This window comes from Gobio gobio (assembly GCF_949357685.1).
Source record: "Gobio gobio genome assembly, chromosome: 7".
Taxonomy (NCBI): domain Eukaryota; kingdom Metazoa; phylum Chordata; class Actinopteri; order Cypriniformes; family Gobionidae; genus Gobio; species Gobio gobio.
Window position 1 is genome coordinate 33,187,008 of NC_137103.1, and position 12,948 is coordinate 33,199,955.

General features: G+C 39.6%; 1 protein-coding gene across 1 annotated transcript in view; it reads right to left on the reverse strand.

The window, feature by feature from the left end:
- Positions 1-12,948, reverse strand: part of dnah7 (dynein, axonemal, heavy chain 7) — a gene marked incomplete at its 5' end in the record, with an annotated part of 72,919 nt that extends 59,971 nt beyond the window's left edge. Inside the window, 20 exons of the mRNA XM_079820691.1 lie at positions 3,117-3,310; positions 5,736-5,922; positions 6,186-6,553; positions 6,823-7,143; positions 7,464-7,610; positions 8,012-8,236; positions 8,342-8,420; positions 8,491-8,618; positions 8,716-8,988; positions 9,456-9,635; positions 9,823-10,006; positions 10,146-10,265; positions 10,803-10,928; positions 11,400-11,472; positions 11,845-12,025; positions 12,148-12,226; positions 12,312-12,480; positions 12,557-12,647; positions 12,733-12,804; positions 12,937-12,948. Of these exons, the coding sequence (XP_079676817.1) occupies positions 3,117-3,310; positions 5,736-5,922; positions 6,186-6,553; positions 6,823-7,143; positions 7,464-7,610; positions 8,012-8,236; positions 8,342-8,420; positions 8,491-8,618; positions 8,716-8,988; positions 9,456-9,635; positions 9,823-10,006; positions 10,146-10,265; positions 10,803-10,928; positions 11,400-11,472; positions 11,845-12,025; positions 12,148-12,226; positions 12,312-12,480; positions 12,557-12,647; positions 12,733-12,804; positions 12,937-12,948 (3,209 nt within the window). The remainder of the gene's footprint in view (positions 1-3,116; positions 3,311-5,735; positions 5,923-6,185; positions 6,554-6,822; positions 7,144-7,463; positions 7,611-8,011; positions 8,237-8,341; positions 8,421-8,490; positions 8,619-8,715; positions 8,989-9,455; positions 9,636-9,822; positions 10,007-10,145; positions 10,266-10,802; positions 10,929-11,399; positions 11,473-11,844; positions 12,026-12,147; positions 12,227-12,311; positions 12,481-12,556; positions 12,648-12,732; positions 12,805-12,936) is intronic.

A 12,948-nucleotide genomic window follows, 5' to 3' on the forward strand; every position in this document is an offset into this window, starting at 1 on the left:
AACCACCTGGAGTCAGTGACTCTATTAACATTTATTATCGCTTCCACCGTCTGGTAGTTTGTGACCGACACCTCTGCAAAACAGCTGCTGCTATTTGAATTTTATTCTTCTGTAAAGCTAGAATCTCAGATGAAACTCTCAAATGCGAAAGAAATGGGGAAACACAAAGGATGAGTGAGAATGACACAGGGAGAGCGAGATAGAGAGAAAGAGAGCAAGAGAGAGGTGGTCAGAACTCTCAGTAGAGCAGAAAAATAAGGCAAGCTAAGGCCAACATTCCTAGTTTTGTGAAACCAAAAGTACAATTTGAACTTGGATTTGAGGCATCATCATTCATCATTAAACAAATACCTGGGGTGAAATATAACAAGATTTGCTTATATGTTAAGGGCCTGCACAGGGGAGCCACAGCAGAGAAAGTAGGCCAGAGTGTCACATGGAGAAGAAAAAGCACTATAATTAAATTCCCTTAGTAAACTGGGTTTTAAGGGGTTCAAGTTTGGTTTTCAGAGACCGAGGTGAAGCTAAATTGCTTTTCATTTGTCCTTCCCTGTTCCTTTTGAGGCCTCACATGCTAAATGTTCATGTAGGCTGCAGTGGTTAGGTAGGCGGCGTAACATCATTTGGATGTGCCCTGAGAGACATGCCAAAGTAGGCTATGTGAGAACATAAGATATATTCATAAATATCACAGGCTTGAGATTAAAGCACTACAGAGCGAATGTTGTGTTTCTTATGTCATGTTAAGAGTAAAATACATAGCCTACATTCTTGCGTAATACTATCAGTTCATGGGTACTGATATTCAATACTACTAATGATTTGTTTCACAGCTATATGATATAAGGACCATTTTAAACTGCATTTCAAAGCATTAGTTGCAGCGATAAAGTTTCAATCCCTTTTATTCTTCATGAACATTCAGAAAAAGAAAGCATAATAGCAATGCACTTCAAAAATGGACCAAAACTTGCATCATCTTATGTCTTTTTTTTATATAATTGATCTGGAACTGACTGATCTACCATAGTTATTTCCGACATGCAGTCATCCAGCCTGGCCTTATTATAAAGCAATCTATCAACAAAGCGGATTCCAAATAGCAAGAATACTGAAAACAGAAGCCTTCAAAATCAGATCCCCTAAACTGCTGACAAACAATATTCATCAAGCCTATAAATCATGTTGTTTAAAGGAGAAATGTCTCCTTTAAGCATCTTTTCCTTTGATGATGTGGAGAAAGTGTAAATTACTTCAACTCACCACACTAAAAGTGCAAACTCACAGAAATTCTGACACTTGATATTGCTCCAGGAACAGCTGTAACTGAACCAGTGGATATGATTTAACAATGGATCCAACAGAATGATCAACAGTGGTCGCTGATATGGGTTTTTCGATGGTCAACGCCTACACCGACGAGCCAAAACATGACCAGTCACAGGTGAAGCAAATATCGTTTATCATCTCCTAGTCCTCATAATGCAGCATATTAAGGTCTGGGTAGATTAGATTTCAAGCAAAACAATCATTTCTTGTAATCAACGTGTTGGAATAAAGCAATAAGGATATTAGTGACTTTGACAAGGGCCAAATTGTTATGGCAAGGCGACTGGATCACAGTATCTCTAAAATGGCAAAGGCTTGTGGGTTGCAATTTACCAACAGTGGTCTGAGGTGGGACAAACCACAAACCGGCGACAGGGTGTTTGGGTGACAGGAAGGCTATCACATCTGGTCCGAGCCAACAGAAGGTCTACTGTGGCACAAGTCACACAAAATTTTACTGATGGTTATGGGAGGAATGTGTCACAACACACAGTGCATCGCACTCTGCTGTGTATAGCGCTGCGTATCCTATCAGACCTGACCTATCAGAGTGCCCTGTCCACTGTCAAAAAATCACCTACAATGGACACGTGAGCATCTAAACTGGACATTGGAGCAGTGAAAGAAGGTCGTCTGGTCCGAATGAGTCCCATTTTCTCCACATGGACGACCATGTACGTGTGCGCCCTTTACCTGGGGAAGTGATGCCACCAGGATGACCAGTGGGACGACGACAAGCCAGTGGAGGGAGTGTGATGCTCTGTGAAATGTTCTGCTTGGAAACCCTGGGTCCAGCAATTTATGTTGACGCAAATATGACACGTGCTACATACCTAAACATTGTGGCAGACCAGGTACACCGCTTCATGACAATGGTGTTCCCTGGTGGAAGCTACCTCTTTCAGGAGGAAAATGCACCCTGCCGCAGTGCACACATTGTTCAGGAATGGTTTGAGGAACATGATAAAGAGTTCAAGGTGTTGTCCTGGCCTCCAAATTCCTCAGATCTCAATCCAATTGAGCATCTGTGACATATGCTGGAACAACCAGGTGGCCCCAACTCGTAACCTACAGGACTTGAAGGATCTGCTGCTGCTAATGTATTAGTGCCAGATACCACAGCACACCTTTAGGGGTCTTGTAGAGTTTTGGCATTTTTGGGGCAGCATGCCGAGGACCAACAGCATATTAGGCAGGTGGTTATAATGTTTTGGCTCATTGTTGTATAATGATATTTAGAAAGGTCGGCGATGACAGTTATGATGCCAATATATATATATACACTTACGTTTAAAAGTTTGGGGTCAGTAAGATATTTTTTTAAAGAAATTAATACTTTCATTCAGCAAGGATGCATAAAATGAATCAAAAATTAGAGCAAAAAAACATTTATGCAGCAAAAGACTTATATTTCAAATAAACGCTGTTCTTTTGAACAGAATCCTGAAAAAAATGTATCCCGATTTCGACAAAATATCACTTTTCAGCACACGTTTCAGCATTGATAATAACAAGAAATGATTCTTGAGCATCAAATCAGCATAGAATGATTTCTGAAAGATCATCTGACACTGAAGACTGGAGTAATGGCTGCTAAAAATTGCCTCTGCCAGGAATACATTTCATTTTAAAATATAATGAAAAACAGAAAACAGTGTTTAAATTGTGATATTACTGCTTTGCTGTATTTTTGATCAAATAAATGCAGCATTGGTGAGCATAGGCTTCTTTCAAAAAGACTTCTTTCAGACTGTCCCAACTGAATACTTTCGAAAGTTCCTCTGTACCTGGTTGGATCTTTAGTCTCAGAGAGGATCTCCAGCAGCTCATCATTGGACAGGAAGAAAAAGCGGGGGAAATAGAGCCTCTTCTTCTCCAGGTATTCATTTAGACCCTTCAGAATGAGTTCTAGCAACTCATTACTGCTTTTCATCTTGTCTAGCATCTTTTCAATGGCCACCACTGCCAGGACATGCTTGTCCTAAGAGAGAAGCACATGTATTGCACATAATAAATACCACAAAGGGATATATTTAGACACAGTTTGCAAGCCATTTAGACATGTCTTATAGAATCAATGATATGGAGTAACTAGATTTTTACATTGTGTTAAGGAAATATGAGTGCTACTTATAAAACGTGTTGCCATGATGCTAAGTTGCAAGTCATTGTTATGCAGTTATTAGGTGTTCTAAGTGGTTGCTAAGATGCTCTGAATGGTTGCTTGAAAAAAAGAGACCACCAACAAGTCTCTCTACGTTATTCTGGTCCTTAGATATGGCTAGGGTTCATCCTTCAGTGCACGGTTTCTGTAAATCTATGAAATTCAGCCATTTTCAACACCTGTCCTCAACAAGCCCCATGGTATTATTCATGTCAGCCAGTGCGAGCTACATGCTGAAGTTTAATACTTAGGGGTTTGTTCAAATCCCATACCGTATGTATGAGAAAAAGCTTATATAGCAAGCACCACTAATAATTTAGTAGATCAGTAAAGTGCATATTTGACCATAGCTGGTCATATTAGACCGATGTCTAAAGGAAGCCGCTGGACCGTGTGAGCTGTTTTCAAGTTCAGCAGCAGTAGAGAAATTCAACAAGAATGAAAATCATGGGAAATGAAATACCATCACACTCCTTTTAATTATCTGCCCTCAAAGTTCAGACAAATCCAGAGATGAAAAGATGATATTCATGGCCATATTTCCCTGCTCTTACAAAAGAGTTCATTTATGAAAGGTGTCTCCCACTAGCAAAACTCATTCCATCTTTCGATGTCTGATTTTCAAACGCTCCAAAGGTTGTATGAAGGCCACGTCCTTCATTAGAGAGAGAGGAAACAATTGGATACCCCGCCCCTCCCTTTCCACCCCTCACAGATGCTGCTCACCTGTAAAGAGATAATAATTGCTTTTTCCCCTTTTCGGATTGCTATTGATTTTCTATTACCTACGGTGACTAGACTTCACGTTCACGAAGAGATTGAAGTCTAACGATCACTTTTGGATGACAAAAAAGCCAGAGTTCTCTGACAGGGACTGAGAGGAAGTAATGAGGGGTTGTTAATAACCAAAGTCAACACAAAATAACCCTTTTAAAACATGAAAAAGACACAATTTCATGACTCTAATGAAAGAGAGAGGGGATGTTTTATGCCAATTACTCTTTTAATTATTCTCCCCCTCCGTCACACTGAATTACATTAGAGTAAGAGGGTGAGTGCTGCCGGAATGCGCCTGAATGCTGAAAATCCCCCGCTTCCTTTCACAGGGTGCAGAAACATGCAGGTGGGCTGTTCAGCAAATCCAGATATTCACAGTTACTGATCGCATTTCCTTCATGAATGCATTCCCTTTCATTTACAGTAGCATTATGCCTCGGGTTCCAGAACAGCTTCACGTGTCCCTGCTTGTGTTTCAAGAAAAATAAAAACTGGTCTCAGATCTGCATCTACTATGCTGATGTTTCTTCTAAACACCCCACTGATATTATAAGCATGTCTTTATGTACTGCTGTTCATGAAACCAGCATTCCTGTTAAGCAGCAACAGGCAAGAGCACCTGCCTTCCAGCTGAAATAATATATGTTTGCTTTTCCGAGAAGAGCCATTTATGGCTTATAGCCTAATGTGGAAATCGTGAAGTGGTGTAGGAATTATTCAAAAGGAAAACATCCTTAAATAATCCCAGAATTTTGAATTCAATTACAGAATGTTTATCTCTGTTTCTGTCAAATGGGGAAAGTTAGAAACACATTAGAAAGGAGTAAATAAAATCTGGAGGCGACGAACAGCTCTGCGGGTAACATAGATGAAGAGAGACACCTAGTGGACATTCTGATATTGCAGTCCATAGATTCATCCGATTATGGCTTGATAAACACAAAGCTGTTTTTTCAAAAACAGGCTTACAAAGAATTGCTTTAGATTCATATATAAAGAAATTCTGCATGACCAAGCTTATATATGACTTTAGCTGTCAACTCTCAGCAAAAAGTCTCTAAAGTGTCTTTTAACTCCCTTAAAAGATGCTGAGGTTTTTTTTTTACCTATTTACACATTTTCTCAAACCTTGTGGAGGCAGCATGCCTCGTGCTGCTCGACGACCTTGTTTTCTGCACACTCCCATATTTGAGTCCCTCCAGACAAAATCCATAATTCCTATTTGATGGTACAGCCAGGCGACTTTTTTCCATTTAGAGGAGGACAACAGATATTGATGTCCTCATAGCACTGAGACTGAGATGAGTGACTATGTTTGGGCATGTGTCTGAAAGTTGTCTCATTTGTCAAGAACACACAAAAGAAATGTCAGAAAGTTCTCCAAAGAGTTTTTCTCAACTCCAGATTCAAACAAACCCAAATTCGTGTTTATATTTTGCTGCATATGTGGGGCTTTCTGACTCACCAGGCTGACTTGTCTCATAGTGTCCCTCCAGGTTTTGTCCACTGCAGTAAAGCGACGTCCCTCCTCGGGCATCTGGGCCATGATGTCTGGGGAACTGAAGATCGGCTCAAGGTAGAGCCATGTGCCCTGAACCTTCAACCACTCATCCATAATTTCCTGCAGCAAAAGCAGCTTACCCTCCCAGTCCCTGAGATACATGCAGATACATTGCTTGTTTCACATGCACATTTAGAGGAAGCATGAGAGTAATTAAAAAGTTGTGCCCCAGTAAAAATTTCCCTGATAAATCTTGTGGCCTAGTACTGATCAAACTCTAGAAATGCCTGAGAGGAAGCGAATATGACAGCCGTAATACCACATGTGTATAAGTACTCATGAGGCACTATTGTTTATACTGACTAAAATGAGAGAAAGTATTCAAAATTATATGAAAGTCCTCCCAATTCTCACCGTATCTCGGCCTCAAATGGCTTAATGAATGGTGAGCCCCTCATGGTCTGGGTCTTGACAATATGGTCATCCAGCAGCATTTGGATCTCATCCAACGAGGATAGAATGGAGGTTCCCGTTTCACGATAGGGCAGGAGGGTGAACTCCATCCCCGCCCATTCATTGGCCATGCGCTCCATGGCCTTTTCAAGGCCGTGTTCCTTACTGGCCCCTTCGCTGATGGTTTCAAAGGCAGGGAGGTGAGCCTCCAGATGCAGGGGAAGAAACTGGGCCACACAGGCATCCTCCTCTGAGGGCTTGAGGGGGAACCCGACAACTGCAGACATGGCCTCCCAGTGGCGCTCACGGAGACCAGGGTTGCAAAGCACCTGCCGAAACAAATCATCCCCATAATTAATGAGCAGGCCAGCACAAAATTCTGTGCTCTCAGAATTCCCCAGAAAGCATAGCAGATTACAGCCCCTAGCATGTTCATTTATTAAATATGTTCACTAATTTATAATGTGTTGAGCTACCAAGAGTGATGTACTCTAAGTTCTATTTATCACATTTTACCCTATTTAAATCATTCCACAGATTTCCCCCACACTGTCAAAAAGGTGACTCAAATGAAAAGAATCATATCTCTATACGGCACCTGCACTAGAGGAATATGTTCCTTAAAGGCTTCCACTTCCGCTTTCACAGAGGTAGTGATTTGAAGAGCTTTGGGTGAGTCCTGGAAGCTTTTCTCAAGCTTGTACAAGGAACGGATGTAGTTACCCACATCAGCTTCCACTTTGTCCGGGTTGACGGCTGCAAGCGGGCCGGTCACCCACTGATCGTGCTGGCTCTGGAACTCAGCCGCCATCTCATAAAGCCGCAGATAAGGGAGCAAACGGTCTTGAACAGTTTTACGTTGTGGGTACTGAGAGACAGGCCAGTCAAAGGCCTCCTCCTCCTGGTTGAAGCTTCTGATCTGGTGGATAAGAGTGTATGACTTTGATTGTGCAGGTGCGATGATAAGAGCAGCCATTCTTAGAGGCACTAAAGCTCTTTGACAAATTCAGTTGACAAATGTACTAAACATCCATTTTGTCTGCACTTGTGTGAACAGGCATTGGCTTCAGCATTTCAGAATGACAAGAACATCAGGTGAATGACTTGCATTGTAGTTTATCATCGTAGAGCATTTTGGAAATTTTGTTTCCATCCAGAATTTTTAAGCAACATCCCAAGAACATTAATAACAGCTAAAGAAGCAGTGAAAAAAAACATAATTTTCACACATTTCTGTACCTTTTCCATAACCAAGTCCAGTTTGGAATTGAGGGCCTGGGCCTTTTTCAGATACTTGCTGAGCTCAGAGAGGTCACCAAAGGTCATAAATTCCTCCACTTGCTGTTCATAGCTCTCAAGATCCTCCAAAACCCTCTCACACCTCAACTATGATTGAAAAACACACAATATTCCATACATTAGTGTAGCAGTGTCAGAATGAACATCAAAGTGCAGTTTTTCAACATATTTGAATTAAGTGTTATTGGCAATTTTATACGTTTATCTTGTAAGTTTGGATTTTTAGAGCTCTTGTGTTTTTGTTGTTTCTTAGTACAGAATAAAAGCTTGATGCTAATGCTTGGAGGTCCCTTATTGTTTTCCCTAACTGTTGTTCTTATTTATCCAATATACAGTTTAATGTACAAAATGTTGAATAATGTGTAGGTTTGTTTTGTCTGTAGATCTATTGCCAAGTTGAGATTATCTGTATGCTTCCATGTTTGGTTTGACCAATTGTTTTTAGAGTTGCCAATAGCTGATTGGCCAACGTGTGGCATCTCTAGTACCTTGAGGCCATCTTGGAACTGGCTGGTGTTCTCTTTGATGATCTGGCGGTGCTGATCAAAGACGGAAGGCATTTGTGCGTGACGCTGGAAGGTTTTGCTGTTCAGCTGAATGTCTGTGAGCGAAAATGTGATATAATCCACCAAGAAACACAAACTGCTATTGGACTCCTGGAGCTTAATTTCCAACTGAGGCATCTCCTCTGCCTCAACCTTCAGCACATATTCCTACAGCATAAATGACAAAAAGGAAATGACATACTGAAAGGTCTTTGTTTTTTGTCAACAGTAATTTAACAAAGATGTTTCAAAGATAGAGCTGGTCAGTATTACCTTAAGTTCCATTAGTTCCTGTGTGTTTGATGGATTTCTGAGGGCTTTTTTTGATATTGTATCATATTCCTCGCACAACCTAGAAATCAATGACACAGATTACTAACAGGTTACTGACAAAAATGTTCAGAAATGCGTCAGTGTCTTACTTGTTATTGAACTCTTGATGACCCTGTAACATATGAGTGACCAGCTTCTCCAGGAGGCCCTCCGCTCGCTTTACGAGGGCACGGACCAGATCATGTGAGTGCACTTCAAACATGCCCAAACGCACCACCTAAACATAAGAAATGAAGATTCTCAGTCAGTCACAATTATGTGGGGAAAAGCTAGTAGAATGTGAACAGGTACAATTAAAGTAAATAAAGATCAACCTTCAGGGTGTTGTATTGGATTTCATCAGCCAATTGCCGGTAGCGGGTCACCTCCATCATTAGCTCCTGGAAGGAGTGCTGCTCCTGCAGGAACTGGGTAACATCCTCCTCAGCTTGCTGGGACACCAGCGGAGCATACTTATCATAGAGACGGATATGCTTCAAAGGTTCAGCGCTTTCTGCATGAATTACCCGTCTGATCTTTTCCTGCTGGGCCTTCAGGATCTCTGGTAGGACGATGGGCTTCAGAGTACGGTTTGTTTCTGCACCAGGCTAGAATTAGCAGAGTATAAAATGTGTAAATACATGAAATATTTATGGCAATAATCAGAGTAAAGATTTATTAAAGGAATGACATTAGTGTTTGATTATAGCAGCTGATCATATTTACTAGAGGTAATCTTTGTACATTGTTAGAGGTGTGATAACATACTTTTTTTTCTTTCTCTCTCTGAAGACCTATACAATAATATTTTTGTGCCAAAAACATTCGGAATTTACTAGAAATGTACATGTTAACGGAGTTCTGTTTCAGAAAGAAAACTCTTTGCAAAAGATAAAACATTGTCTGTTTTCACTGGGGAAGACATTTCTGAAACATGCAGTGTTTTCAACTAACTCTTTTATCTCAAAAGATCAAAGAAAATGCGATTCCTCATGATATGATCCCTTTAATATTTCAGCTTTCAAACCACATAGCAAGCAAAATGTAACATAAAATTAAAAAAACATATGTTTACCCATTCTTGGTACAGCTTCATCTCCACTCGGGGGATCAAACTTAAGGATTTCAGCATCATGTCATAGATGTTTAGCAGGGTTACTTCAAAGTCTTTGAAATCAGGTTCAAATTTGATAGTATTTTTGTCCAAGACCAGCCTTAGGACAAACCCTGGATGCTCATAGGCTCGCACTGAATGCTTTAACAGGGGGAACAAAATATTACTTCATAGGCCATGGGGATTTATGAGGAATGTTAGTCAAATAAATAAATAATAAAAGATGCACTGAAGCAAAAAAAAGGTTAAACAGTGATATAATAATCATATTTTCTCAAAGAAAAAAGGGTTCAGAGAGTTTCCGACGCAATAGTACAGGCGATCTTACAGGGTCCTGGGCGATGAGGTGTGTGTAGTCCTGAATGGACTCCAGTGCCAGGCTTTGGAGCTGGGAGGTCATGAGCGTAGCCACACAGTTGTAGAAAGACTGCAGTTGAGCAACACTAGTGCTGCTAGGGATCTGTTTGCGCTTCTTACCAAGATAATAGATTTGCTGCACTTCTAGCATCCACCTGTTTGATTAAAAAACAAAAGAAACAATAAAGAATCATAGTTGCATTATTTTTGCAGGGTACAGTCCGCTGAGCTTATAAGATGATTGTCAAAGTTATTGCCCTCTTCCATAAACATTCAACAGATGAGAGTGCTTACTTTTTGAGAAGAATGCCTATGGCACTTTCAATTTGTTTGTTGACTAACTGCTGAAAGGTGAACAACTCCACAGACTCCTGTCTATTGTGAAAGACCTCCACATCAATAAGGCGCAACTTCCTGCAGAAGTGAACAAGATCATGTGGACAATAGAAAAAGAGGTGAGAACAGAGGCAAGCACAATGATGGAACTGAAAATAATATCTCTGTGATATCAACCATGGCCCCTTGGTGATTTAAAAGTATTGTGCTTATTATTGAATGTGCACTTGCAGAGCATTTCAAATCTTAAAAGTATATATTAAAAACTACAGATAATACGATATTACTGAATTAAAGGGCATTTAAGTGTACTTAAAAAGAGTACACTTTCATGACTTTGTTAGAAACTACACAGTTATAGTGTGCTTTGTAATAAAATCAAGTTTTAAAAAGTTTTGCTTTTACTACATTTTAAATATATATTTTTTAATAAGTTAATAAGTGCAATAAACAGTTCAAACTTAGCACTTATAGTATTTTTTTTTAAATATATTATTTCTGTTACTCTTTTAAAAAGTACTTCTTTTTCACAAAGGCTTTATTTCAACAATGCAAGTTCAACACATTCTGAGATTTTCAAGTTTTGTAGTGTATTCACGGTCATTTGACACTTACTTATAAGACACTTGCCACAGATCCAGTACTGCGAGCATAGTGGGATTGATTGAGTGAAGCTGGTTTCTCATTCTTTTCTGGGCCTGAAGAAATGATTTTTGCCATGGTTTTGGAATAATTTCCATTCTGCAAAAAAAAGGGGAAAACACATAAAACAAAAATGGCAACAAAAAAAAATCTGGTATTTAATACACAATGATTGACAGAATATTGACAAAATATTAAAGGTGATTTTGCATATGTTTTTTGTCCACAGTGAAGGTAATTTTCTATTTTCCGTCATTAACTGAATGTAATAATGTTAACTTCATTCAAAATGCTTTACATCATTTTGGTAGAAGTGAAGGGGATACACTAAAGATTTACAGGAATCATGCCACAGAAGTTCTTGTTATATTAATGTCACTTTACCATGTATGACAAATCAGATAATATATGGCTGAATTTGAATTAAGCAGAAAACTATTATTTTCATACTCAATCTATATTATTTTGACAAATATAAACCAACTAGAATGTGTTATGGTCCATTATATGCCTGTGATGTTATTTTTGTCTTGTAAATTGTACCACTAAAAGAAATTTAGCAGGACTCACTCCTGTCTGTATGGGGGGAGATCTATAGCCTTGTGCTCTTGACTCTCCCTGGGGTCCCGCAGCACAAAATCCACTACAATAGAGGAATAGTGAGAATAGAGGACAACAACACACACGATACTTGGTCATGGCAAACATTGTCAAAGAATAGAGACGGTACAAAAGCTGTTAGAATAAATATGGGGTAAAAAGTGGTAAAAAAAAAAAAACAACAATAATAAACAAAAAAAACTCAACATTAACAGTTAAAAATGATTGTTTATTACAAATGAAAAGAATAAATATCTTGTAGAAACAAGCACCTACACTAAACATCACATTTTTTTTATCTGCATTTGGTGAAACATTCCACCAAGATATTCACCAAGATGCTTTAGACCAACGAAATATAATGTAATTGTGTCTACATGGCAAATAACAAGATATGCCAAACAGAAGACCATACCAATGGCTTTTTTGACGCTGAGCAGATAGTCTTCTCTTATCTCATCTGAGACAGCCTCAATGGTTCCGCTCAAACTTTTCAGATGCTCTGGGACTAAAGCAAGAACATTCTCAAGCCAGGAGTCCTCCATGGCTGCCACGTCCTCTGTGCCTATCCCATTGCGGATGTAATAGTAGTACCTCTGAAAGACATAAGACAAGACAAAATGTTTGTGACCAAACAGCATGAGGACATACTGTATTTTAAATTAAGCAGAAATTATCTGAACTCAAATTAATCTGCAGATTAAAGGCCGTCCCTTACCAAAATGTCCTTCTCTGCAGCAGTGGGTGATCCTGAAGTGTCTTCTGTGATGGGTGTAGTAGTGGCATCTTCACGGTGCCTGAAATCATATTGTTCTTTTAGTGATTATATGTGACAGGTACAATCCGTCATCAAGAAGTCATCTTTATGGAAATCGAACCCACATAATAATGCTGACGAGAGCACTGCGAAACTGCTCACGATCCTTCTTGGGTGGGACACTGCCACGATGCCTGTAAGATACTCTCGAGTTCCCTCCATATTTGGTCCTTACATGCTGCGGACCTTGATGACGACTCTGACTCCATTGTACTCCTGCTCCTTGCACTTCTCCTAAAGGGAATTTGGAAGTATGTTCACACTAATAATATAGTCTGGGTTGCAAATCATAATATACTGTATTTCTTACTGGAGAACAAAGAGACAATGGGGTCTTCCTGAGCTGGTTCCTGAAGTCTAAAGCTTGGGCTTGCTTCATTCCACCGAGGTTTTGATCGAACCTGAAACCACAAGCCATCAATAATTGTTTGAATGAGAAAATAATCTTGATTAAAAGAGATGTGGTGGATCAGTGTCAGGCTTTACCTTCTGTATCTGTGGTAAAAGACTCACATATTTCTCTGGTTTCTTCGGGGGCTTGCTTTTTCCAAATGACCCCTGGAAGATGTTCAGTGTTAGTATTCTTATTAGGCCTAACGTTATTATTATAGTTCGGAAAGTGCGCATTTAGCACATTGACATTTTAAATGTTATTTAAGCGAACGTAAACTCTATAGCCTTTTTACTCACCGGCATCTCCAT